The sequence below is a fragment of the Lolium rigidum genome, chromosome 1 (assembly GCF_022539505.1).
Source record: "Lolium rigidum isolate FL_2022 chromosome 1, APGP_CSIRO_Lrig_0.1, whole genome shotgun sequence".
Classification (NCBI taxonomy): domain Eukaryota; kingdom Viridiplantae; phylum Streptophyta; class Magnoliopsida; order Poales; family Poaceae; genus Lolium; species Lolium rigidum.
In genome coordinates, this window is record NC_061508.1 from 229684470 (window position 1) to 229696226 (window position 11757).

The 11757-nt window shown below is 48.7% G+C and overlaps 2 protein-coding genes and 1 pseudogene across 3 annotated transcripts; all 3 read left to right on the forward strand.

Annotated features, from left to right (window-relative positions):
• The first annotated feature begins 1826 nt into the window (after positions 1-1826).
• Positions 1827-3001, forward strand: LOC124655737 (non-lysosomal glucosylceramidase-like). The gene has a single exon (XM_047194591.1). The coding sequence runs from the start codon at positions 1859-1861 to the stop codon at positions 2999-3001; it is 1143 nt and encodes a 380-aa protein (XP_047050547.1). The 5' UTR covers positions 1827-1858.
• A 2363-nt stretch (positions 3002-5364) lies between these two features.
• LOC124683286 (phosphatidylinositol transfer protein 3-like) lies at positions 5365-8001 on the forward strand. Of its 2 annotated transcripts, XM_047217841.1 has the most exons (4): positions 5365-5481; positions 6626-6921; positions 7027-7411; positions 7947-8001. In XM_047217841.1, exons 1-3 carry the CDS (start codon positions 5365-5367, stop codon positions 7385-7387), a joined length of 774 nt encoding a protein of 257 aa, XP_047073797.1. In that variant the 3' UTR covers positions 7388-7411; positions 7947-8001. The 2 variants fall into 2 exon arrangements, with proteins under 2 accessions (XP_047073797.1, XP_047073796.1); XM_047217840.1 differs by lacking the exon at positions 7947-8001 and having other exon boundaries at positions 7027-7529.
• A 1901-nt stretch (positions 8002-9902) lies between these two features.
• On the forward strand, positions 9903-11234 carry LOC124683287 (annotated as a pseudogene).
• The last annotated feature ends 523 nt before the right edge of the window (positions 11235-11757 follow it).

The window sequence follows — 11757 nt, forward strand, 5'->3', positions numbered from 1 at the left end:
AGCATGCAGCTTGCACAGCCACACCAAGTTCCTCTATCACAAAAACACAAGCATAGTTCTCTGTTAGGTGCAGACCAACTAGACCATCTACATGCCGGAACACCGCTCTTCGTTGCTTGCCGCCGCCTGGCCCTCCTTTTCCTGGCAGCATGGCAGGTTGCTGGAGAAAGGGTGGTGGCAGTGACCAAGACCATATGCCGAGCCGCTTGGTGTTTGTCCTCCCATCAGCTGCATCATAGGTACATGTGATTTGGTACCATACCACGGATATATGAGAGCAAACCCAGCTGGTACATGGGAGCTTGCTAGTCATCGTACATCACCCAGCCTAGGCCATCTACTGAGTAAACATTCAGATATGGACAAGCAAAAAACATCAGTTAAAACTACAGAAATAAGTATATGCAAAATTATCCGGTATGTAGCATAATCAAAGGTTAATTAGCAAGAGTCTTTGAAAATCTTCATGTTCTTCATAAAGTATCAGATCTGGTTGGCATGTCTAACTAGAGATGTCCCCTTTGCATATTTTTGTATAACAATATATGGACACAAAAAATTACGTTAATATTTCATGCTTTAAATTTCAAAAATTGTGAACATGATTTATGCAGTTAGCTATAAAATCAGGACTCAGGACCAATGCCACTTTTCAATTTAGGTAAAGGTGCAATATACCACATACAAATCTATATAATGTTGATGACATGCAATAAGTATGATATAACTAGTATAACCATGATTTCTTCTCCCTCCGTTCTCAAATAATTGTACGTTTGAACATTTCTTAAGTCAAACTTTACTAACTTTGACCAATTCCATAGAAAAAACTAGTAGCATTTATGACACTAATTTAATATCGCTAGATTCACCTTGACATGTAGTTCAATATTATAGTAATTTGATGCCACATACTCCCTCCATCTGTTTTAGTTTACATTCTAGAAAAAATTAGACAAATTAGTAATGCATTGAAAATAGTGACAACAAATCCAAACTACATTGAAAATCCAAACAACAAATCCAAACTACATTGAAACTTAAGTAGGTAAACAACAAATCCAAACTACATTGAAAATAGTGACATCCAATAGATAAAGGAGAACCGCTTCTTTTTCTGTGTTCTTGTTGACTAAAAGCTAGAATGTAGAGTATTTCAGGAAAAAAAATCGGCCTAGAATGTAGAATATTTCAGAACGGAGGGAGTATGTTGCTATTTTCTGTAAACATTTGGTCAAATTTAAAAATGTTTGACTTTAAAAAATAAAAAAGTACACATATTCACGGATGGAGGGATAGATGGGATGGAGAAAGCTTAAATTGATATTCAGTTATTTATTACTTCTAAATGCACATACTCTTTAGTACTGCTGGATTAGTTACTATTCAGCAAGATAAAAAGTCACTAGTTCCAACAAAATTAAGTTAAACGATGTGGTCATTCACTATTAATGAAAAGCTAAACTTCTCGCAGACTCATTACCTGCCAGAAGGTGAGTTTACTGCAAATTTGCTGCACAACTTCCTTTTCAGACCCTCAAGAGCACCGTTGTGACGGCCACCCACTCCATCTCTCTGATCGCCGCAACAAAACGCATGTTTCACATTCTTGTTGCCTGTTGTGGATGGATACGACAGAGAACATAAATCAAATGAATGTCAAATTTGTTGATAAACGATTCTAATAGATGAATGGACAAATCATGTGGCAAGCGGCTAAACAAGTTTATGGTAGGTAAATATAAGACGCAAGGCATCAAACCTCTTCCCCGCCGTCGAGCTCAGCCTCTTCCCCGCCGTCGAGCTCAGCCTCCAGCGCGACTTCGCCCGCGCAGTCCTCCATCAAGACCCACGCCCGATGCACACCCTCGACGGCGCCACCGTGCCGCGCAAGGTCCTCGGCGCCGTGCCGCACGACTTGGGCCTCGCCGACCCCTGGTTCGAGCTCAACGCCTACATGCTCCACGACCCTGCGCGCTGGAAGGACCTCAACCCCAAGTTCGTCCTCCAGGTGTACCGCGACGTCGCCGCCACGGGCAACGTCGCCTTCGCCGCCGCCGCGTGGCTGGCGGTGTACCTCGCCATGGCGTACATGGACCAGTTCGACTGGGACGGGGACGGCATGGTGGAGAACGAGGGCCGTCCCGACCAGACCTACGACCTCTGGTCCGTCTCCGGCGTCAGCGCCTACACCGGCGGCCTCTGGGTCGCCGCGCTCCAGGCGGCCGCCGCCATGGCGCGCGTCGTCGGCGACCGCGGCGCGGAGGGGTACTTCCTCGAGCGGTACAAAAGGGCGCAGCGGGTGTACGACGGCGAGCTCTGGAACGGCTCCTACTTCGACTACGACAACAGCGGCAGCGGGAACAGCAAGTCCATCATGGCCGACCAGCTCGCCGGCCAGTGGTACGCGCGCGCGTGCGGGCTTGAGCCGATCGTGGCGGAGGAGAAGGCTCGCAGCGCGCTGGGGACGGTGCTTGACTACAACGTCATGCGGGTGCAGGGCGGCGCGGTGGGGGCGGTGAACGGGATGCGGCCGGACGGCGCAGTGGACACGTCGTCGACGCAGTCCAAGGAGGTCTGGCCCGGGGTCACCTACGGCGTGGCCGCCGCCATGATCCACGAGGGCATGCCGGAGGCGGCGTTCCAGACGGCCAAAGGCGCGCACGACGCCGGGTGGGGCAGGGACGGGTACGGGTACGCGTTCCAGACGCCCGAGGCGTGGACGGCCGAAGGCGGCGGCGGTTACCGGTCGCTGCACTACATGCGACCCCTCTGCATCTGGGCGATGCAGTGGGCGCTCTCGCCGCCGGAGCTCCACAAGAACCTGAGAGCGTTGCCGGGTTCGGTGTCGGCCGCTGCGTCGCCTGCGGAGGTGGCCCTGGCGCGGGAGAAGTTTGAGAAGGTGGCGAGCATGGTGAGACTGCCGGAGGAAGAGCAGGACAAGGGATACCTAGGAGCTCTCTACCAGATTCTCCGTCAGATGATCCTCCCGGCATCATGATTCTTTGCGATGGAACTTCCAGCTTTACAAATGGTTGTTAGTACTCCTACAACACATCGTACGACCGGAAACAATTTCTTTTGATCTGCACGATCTGAAACACTGACTCCTAAAGTAAAGATAATTTTTTTGTTAGAACTGGAATAAAAGGCATCTGGCTAAAGCATTCTATCTCCCTCCTTGGTTTATACTCCAAGTAATATTTTAGTGCATTTTTTTTATATTAGCGAGATATAATAAAAGCACAGAGAAGATGAAATCCCTCTTTGGCGGTCGATCGCTCCAAGCGGTTAGTTCTCTTGCTCTCGCTCCGCCCCTCTCGCTCGCGCTATACGTTCCCTTTTTTGTCGTTTTCCTCCTTTCACCTTTCCAAGTCCCCCGGCTATGGAACGACGAGAACGAGGAACCCAGCCATGCAGCCCCGTGTTTTCTTAGTTGGAGAAGATGACCGAGACGATTTTGCGCTGCCGGAAGATCATGCGCATAGAAAAGTCCAACATGTGGCAAGAGGATTTCTTTGGCGCAGTACCTTCGTCAGAGCAACCGAAAACCTCGCATGTCGCATGCTTCAAATGTACCTCACAGGACCAGCATGCCAATGGCTAGCTGATATTTCGGAGAGATCCATACACAACTGGTTTGACTTGAGAGAAACCTTCAATGACTACTTCGAAGGAACTTACAAGCAAACCTACTCCGTCTGTGACCTGCAACAGTGTACAAAAAGAAGGGAGAATCCTTCGGGAACCTTTTGTCTTGCTGGTTGGAAATAAAGAACTCCTACGAAGGTGTAGGTGACGAAACAGCCATGTTAGCCTGTATAGGTGCTCTTAACATAGGAGGACTCATGTGTCACACCCTGACATGAGAAAAAGATGCCGGAAAATTTACCTTTACCGGCATGATCACAACAGCCAGTCATACGTGGCAGCAGATGATGATGCTGGAGGCCCCCTCCAAGTCGTCGCGGTACCAAACCAACAGAAGAAAGGCAAGGGCAACAAGCGGAAGAATCCTCCTGGCAATCAACAACAGGAAGGATTCGACATGGTGGCCATGGCGTTCGGCCGTCGAGGTGGATGCTGCAGCGGTCAGCAGCGCAGTGACGAGGTCACGTCTGATGGATCCCGCCCTCGCCAAACCTATGAGGAGTAGGGACATGCCATGTTTGGCTCATCTTGATGCCAACGGCAAGTCCACACACGCCAACTGCAACTGCAAGTTCGTCATTGACCTTAAGGCGGATCTAGAGGCTAGCTACAAGCATGCCCGGAAAAATCGTCCGCGTGGAAAAAGGGGCAACCAGAAGGAAGAGGCTAAGGATCCAAGTGGCATGGATGATGATGAAGCTCCGCGGGAACCCAAGGGGTACTCTGCAGCAAAATCCAAGAATCCCTTTGGCAAGAAAAGCGCATCCGCTTATCACACTTTCCTTCGAAGGCCCACCGCTGGAGGACGTGTCCCCCTCCATGGGCCACCGGGAAGCCTTCACCACCGCATGGCCACCCGCCGTCGGAGGAACTCTGATGGCAGCGGGCCATCAGGACACGGCGGCGGCCAGCATGCCACGCGACTGCGAGTAACCCTGGTCATAATAGGCCACGCGACAACGAGTAGGTACGGCCGTCATAGTTTGGGTTAACTAGTCTAACCCTTCCTAGAAACATGGTCTTTTTGGCCAGCGAATATTAATAAAAACTGTTTGCTTAACTGAGTCAGTGCCCAGCGGGCCTGGATACCAGCCAGACGGATGCGCGAGCTATCTACGCATTTCGACCCTAAATTTGAGTCGCATTTACGTCTCCACGGATAGACCGGACATTTTGCATCGGGGCGTTGTGCTAGGGTGCATATATATTTTTCAACCACGCGAATGCAAACATTCACTTTGCCTTTTTTTTTTGCGTCGGGCCACTGAATGGCTTTAGACTGATTATAGTGGAGAGTAACTTAGACTAGTAACATATGGCATGTTACTAGTTTTAGTTATTACCTCCATAGTGAATAGTAACTTATGTATGTTGTAGACTCATTTTGTCTTAGTGTGTGATGTTATAGTAACATAGCTACTTACCATCTCACTTTTTTTATGCCATGTTATCAAATGTTACTGCCTGCTCTCACTAACTCACTGTCTTAGGCTGAGTCGGGTAGTGAATAGTCGCAGCGTCGACACGACAGCGCAAGCGTCTCCCGTGCAGCTGAGTTCCATCCGAATCTGATGGAGATCAAAACACCTCACATCCTTTGCACAGCTCATATTCCCGCATCTCACTCGTTCCCCCTGCTCCCGGCTCAGCCTTGTCCTGCTATAAAACCAAGCCACCCGGGCAACTCGCATCAATCGAGGCGCGGGAGGAGAGATGGATTGCGGCGACGAGCAGGCGAAGCACAACGGCCATGCCGGCGGCGACGCGTCGGAGTGGAAGAAGGTGGCGGAGATGAGGTCAGTTGTCCAGGCCCAGGACCCCTCGTCCAAGGTACTCATCAACTTCTTGCCTCTCCCTCTCCATGTCCACGAAAACAGCTCTAATGACTAACTAGTTCACGTCTAGCTTCTCGGTCCAGCAGTTCCTTGATTTCCTCTCACGCCTTGTTGAGCTCGGTCCATTGATTTCCTCTCTTGCATAGTCGCCATGTTGCACAAAGTGAGATCACAACTCTCAACATTACCATAGCCAACATTGTTACTGTGATCAAGTTCGTGGCTTACAGCAAGGCTTTACGGAATTGCTAGCTGGAAATTAGATTAGTGCATCTATAAGTTGATTTGTGCATCGGGATTTATGCATCTATGAGTTGCAAGTCAAGTTGTAACTGTTGCGAATTTGCAACTGAGATTAGGTTAGGAGGCATGTAGCAAGCTAGTTGCGGAAACCAGGTAAAACGATCGACCGAATCAAAATGAGAAAAGACTGATAAACCAAGCTGTTGTGCTAGCTATGTGCCTCTCTGCGAGTGAGTGGTTGCTGGTCGCTTTTGGCGTGCTGATCATAAGTGATATGGACACGCTTTTCTCATTTCGGGAAAGGACGGGTAGTTGGTCAGTTTCTAGGTAGTTAACGCTCAGGCCACTGGTGGTTAGCGGTTGGCACAGCTAAACAGAGTGTCGATCGACCAGCTGCTGCCATGTGACCATATCAATATACAAGCTACAAGTTCAGACTGAGTTAGCTAGACAGTGAGATACGCACGGTACGGTACCATACAATGCCTTAATCTCGCTTAGACCGATGAACCAAACAAGGCAAAGCAAAGTACTGGGTGTTGTTTTGTGAGAAATACTTCTGAGCAGCAGAATGATTAAGATACTGCGAATCTGCGATGGAAAACGTGGAACAATCAATACACATCGCATCCCTCAGCTGGCCCCGTATTTATTGGCACGAACGGAATAACAGGGCTTCGATCCAGCCACACACACCGCTCGTGGTAGCCCATCGCAAATGTCCACTAACGCCTCATAAATCATAATGCACTCCTTGTCATTCCTCTCCGGCTGATCCTTCATGCCCTACAAGAACAATCATCTTTGCAGAACTTCACATTCCCAATCACCTAGTGTCGACGTGGATGTTGATCCAGCCATTGATCGATTTAACTCTCCATGTCTCACCTATGCAGGAGGAGGACGACTTTGCGTTGCGGCGATTCTTGCGTGCCCGTGAACACAACATCGGCAAGGCATCGGCGATGTTCCTCAAGTACCTCGCGTGGAAGCGCACTGCAAAGCCACGGGGCTTCATCACCGAAGACGTGGTGCGCAACGAGCTTGTGCAGGACAAGCTCTACGTGCAGGGCTTCGACAAGGTGGGACGCCCCATGATCTACCTCTTTGGTGTCCGACACCTCCCTGCGAAGCGCGATCTCGAAGAGTTCAAGCGCTATGTCGTCTACATCCTCGACAACACATGCACACAGTATTTACTTCTCCACACCGATCTATCTTAGTAATAACCAATTGTGTGGGAAACCGTGCTAGTTAATAATAAACTAACATATTTGTGTGGACAATAACAATGTAGGTTGTCGGCGGGTCAGGAGAAGTTTGCGGCGGTGGTCGACCTAAAAGGGTGGGGGTATGCAAACTGCGACATCCGAGCGAAACTGGCGGCATTGGACATCATGCAGAACTACTACCCAGAGCGGCTTGGGCGGGTCCTCCTAATCCATGTGCCCTACGTGTTCATGGCGGCGTGGAAGATGGTGTACCCCTTCATCGACGATAACACCAAGAAGAAGTTTATGTTCGTCGCCGACCGGGACCTCAATGCTACGCTTCGGGACGCTGTCGACGAGTCCCAACTACCCGAAGTGTATGGCGGGAAGCTCAAGCTCAAGGGCTACTGCAGTTCGTCGCCGCCACCTTCATCGACAAGCGAATGATGGATCCATTCATACTTGTACGATGTATGTGCAGACCACATGGTGATCTGTCCATTGATGTTGTTCACTGCACATGCAATTAAGGGTGTCAAATTATAAACGTACATTGCCCCCACGTTCTTTAACACTGAAGAAAGTAGTACGCATGCGGCACTACGGATGAGTACGGGCAATTTTGAACTTACTTCTATGTTTGAACAGAAGTTATGTTGGCTAGCTGGTCCCTGCATGCATGAAATGAAGTTTGGGTAAGTCGAAGAATTGAATGTTCGTCTACGGTGAGATCTGGTTTTTGCGCTACCAGTGGCCTCATCTCTGACCTACCGAGTGGCACGGATGTACCGTGCTTATTGGTGCTAACTGTACAAATAATGTCAGTGTATTAAGCCATTTCTGGTAATTGGCTTCATGGTAGTAGTCAATATTTTTGGTAATTAGCTTCATGATATTGATTATAGATTTAGAACGCTTATTAGGGTGGGAGCGTTTGCCTTATATGGTCGCTATGGCTATACATAAATGACAAAGTTTTTCATGTAAGAATTGCTCTCTCTTGCAGGTTATTTACAGATGTACGGCTACTCTCTGTTCGTGATCTACGCTACAAAGGGCAGAGAATCGCAATCTCTTTATGAAGGTTTGTACACGATTGGAGGATACGGCGAGGAATATTTTTTCCCTACATGGGTGGTAGTATAATCTAAGGATCGGACCACCACCTTCATCCTAGGCGTTCTACAATTGCTTATGTTTGATATGTAATTCACATTTTTTTTCACTTTAAGATATTTGAGATGTTTGTGCATCCTAACTATGCAGAGGTTGGGTGTAATTGCTTGTCAAAGTAATAAAACGCACATTATAAAAAAAAAATCCATCTCTACCTGATTCTATAGAACTTAGAGCATGTCTAACAGGCCCCTTATAACCCGCTCACCCTGTAAAATTCCGGCGACATACGGGGCAGGCGCGGTTTGGGCCGTCTAGAAGGCCCCGTATTCGGGCCGCCCCGTTTCGGCGGAATACGCGGCCCAGGAAATCGGCCCCTCCGCCCACTATTTATACCGGGCGCGAGTGCGAGTGAGGGGTTAACCCCTCACTCGCAACCCTAGCTCCGCCGTGCGCCGCCGCCTCCTCCTCCTCGCTCCGGCGAGCAATTAGTCGCTCCCCGCGCCGCATTCCACCCGCCGCCACCTGCATGGACTCCCGCCGCCGTAGTACCGCCTCGCCGGCGAGCGGATCGAAGCGATCCCGCTCGCCGGACACCGTGGAGGAGGCGTGGCGGCTCAAGTGCAAGAGATCCGCCGCCGGGAGCCGCCGTGCGGCGTGCCGGTACGCCGGCGCGCTGTACATGCCGGATTCGCTCCGGAAGTACGCGGCGGGCGGGCGGTGGTACCGTCAAGACCCGCCGCTCAAGCCGATGAGCGGCGAAGCCTTCGACAAGTGGCTCGCCGAGTGGCAGCGCGACCGCGCGTCCAAGGCGGCATGGGCGGCGACCATCGGCAGCACCAGCGCCGGAGGAAGCGGAGGCGGCGAGGAGGAAGAGGAGGCGGCAGAGGAGGAGGCGGCCTTCCGGCGTGCGGTGGCCGAATCCGAGGCGGATGCCGCCGAGAAAGCTCGGGCGGAAGCAGAGGAGCAGGCGGCGGCCATCGCCGCCGTCCAGGAGTTCGAGGCGCGGGAGGCGCTGGAGGCGCTGGAGGAGGCGGCCTCCATCGCCTTCATCCCCTACGTCATCCTTGACGAGTAGACGTAGGTTGATCCGTAGTTAGATGTAGTATGAACCGTAGTATGATCGGAATGTATGTATGATCCGTAGTATGATCAATGAAGATGAACTTCCCGGGGTTTTTATTTTTGAAAATACGGGGCGAAATACGGGGTCTGCTAGACGGAATGGCTCGAAATGGAGCAGTTTTTCGATACGGGCGAAATGCGAGAGTTATACGGGGCAGCGAAATACGGGACCTGTTAGACATGCTCTTAACTCCTTACCCAACATAGTATCCTTGACTTTTAAATTTTTATAGCTAACTATTGTCCAATGTTCAAAAAATCGGTCGAGCTGCCGATTACGGCCGTATAATCGCTGCTCGTCAGGTGACCATGTCGAATAAGCCTAATCGTCGAGGTTACTCGTTTGGGCCGCTTAATCGGTCTGACAAGCGATTACTCGGTGTGTACCGATTAACAGGTCAAGGCGAAACGTTAAAAAATGGCCTTCCGCCCGACCTACCGCCTCCCGCACAATAACCGCTCTATAATTTCCGTGCCTCCTCGATAAATAATCAGCCGAAACGTCGAGCTCGCTTTCTCCGCTCGGTGATAACTGCTGCGATTCAATCGCCGCCGCCCCCATTGCTCAGCTCCGGCGGACGCATCTCTCCAGCGTCAATCCTAGAAGGTTTAATTCGTGGCAGTGGCGACCTGTACGGTTGTACCCATCCTCGCCGCCATCGATCGACTTCCGGCTGCTCTCCATCGTGTAGGAGCACGATCCCGACGCGTCCGGCCGCTCGCCATCGATCGGCTTCCGGCGCCACGATCTTGTCTGCCTCCGCTCTGCTGCTTAAAGAACTCCTCCACAGCTACAGGTATGACGTACATCTTGTTCCCCTGGCCTCTTGTCAAGTATTTTAGTTCAATCTGCAAAATCTTAAAATTCGTATGTACACAGTCACGCCTTAATCATTCTTGAACTAATGTAGTAATGAAGTCCATCTTATTCCCATCGTCATGTACACAGAATCTGTAATCCATGGCATATTGATATAGTAGGGAAGATGCTAGATAGTGTTGAAAATCCAATCTGCCATATGGCGTTCTGGAATAGTGGAATATACTGCTCAATGCTCGATGGTGTGATAATATTGCTCAGTTGCTCATTCCGTTTTAACTTTTAACAATGTCACTGTAGCTTCGATTTGTGTGTGAATGCGTGATGTTCTATGTTGAAGTGTTGAACAGACAAGGTGTTCTATATTGTTGAATTGCTTCTTTTTTTGCAATTGGAAATGAAAATTATAATGCCGGTAAGATTGTTCTCAATGATAATTTCTACATATCGCATTTCTGAAATTACGGGCTGATGCCTAATACTTGTATTTTCTTTATAATTGTAGGGGAGTGGTGGGAAACTTATGGACTACAAACTCCTGTGTTGATGGACATGGCTTTGAGGATACTCAACTTGACCACGAGCTCTTCCGAATGTGAAAGAAATTGGAGTGTTTATGAACAAGTAACTCTCAATTTGCAATAAGTCAAATATGATCCTTATTTTATTTGTGATCAGATGTGATTGACTATGCCCCACCTCACAATATGTAGGTTGATGCAAAGAGGAGAAATAAGCTAGATGTGCGCCGTAGGGACAATCTAGTTTATATTCAGTTTAATGGAAGAATGATGGATAAGAGAAATAAGTACTCCTCTTCTGATGTTCTCCTTGGTGATGATGCTTCAATGGCACAAGATTGGATAGTTGAAGGTGCATATGTTGATGATGAGGTTGATCCTGCCACGGGGCTGAATGACACCATCATTGATGAAGCAATGGGAATGGAGCCTCGTAGGTGCGATGGTGAGAGAACTCCATGAAGTAGAAGAATTTGTTTCCGATGGCGAATCTGAACATGATGTTGTCATGGAGGATGACATAGAGTTTGAGTCTGATGATGATCGGGTTATTGAAACCAACGACAATGAAGATGAGGAGGACGTGATTCCGCCTTGAATCTTGGGGCTTTATTTAACAATCATATTATTATTCATATGATCCTATCTATTTTATTTCGGTTGTGGAGAACCAATGTTTATTTGTCGGACCCAGTTATTTAGTATGGAGTATGGACTGCCGTGATGTCCTATATTTATTTAATTTGTAAACCTGATTATGTAAGATGTACTGATGTGAACTCGTCATGTTCTTCTATGCTTCTAGATTTATCTGTGGACATGGTTATCTAATATCTACTGCCTTGATGATGTTTATTGATGTGCAAATTGCTAATATGTATACCGTGGTGCTGTCCAATTTTTGTTTGTTGTGTACCTGTCAGGTTCGGCCATACTTTTTTGCATGTCATGTTCACTTCAAGCAAGGTAATCACGTGTAAAACATTTCTTTTATGCTCTTTTGCAACTTTTACTTGTTCAATAGAGCATAATTTAGTGCTTGGAACTTTGAGTTTTGAAAAAAAACACCGATTAATAGTCAACTGATTAATCAGTTAATAGGCCGATTTCTGATTAATCCCTAATCTCAAGCCGACCGAGCAGTTAACGATTACCGATTTCTTGAATATTGCTATTGTGCAAATAATGCAAGCGTATTTTTTTGAACGGGGATGGTCCCGAAGGATCGAGAATCT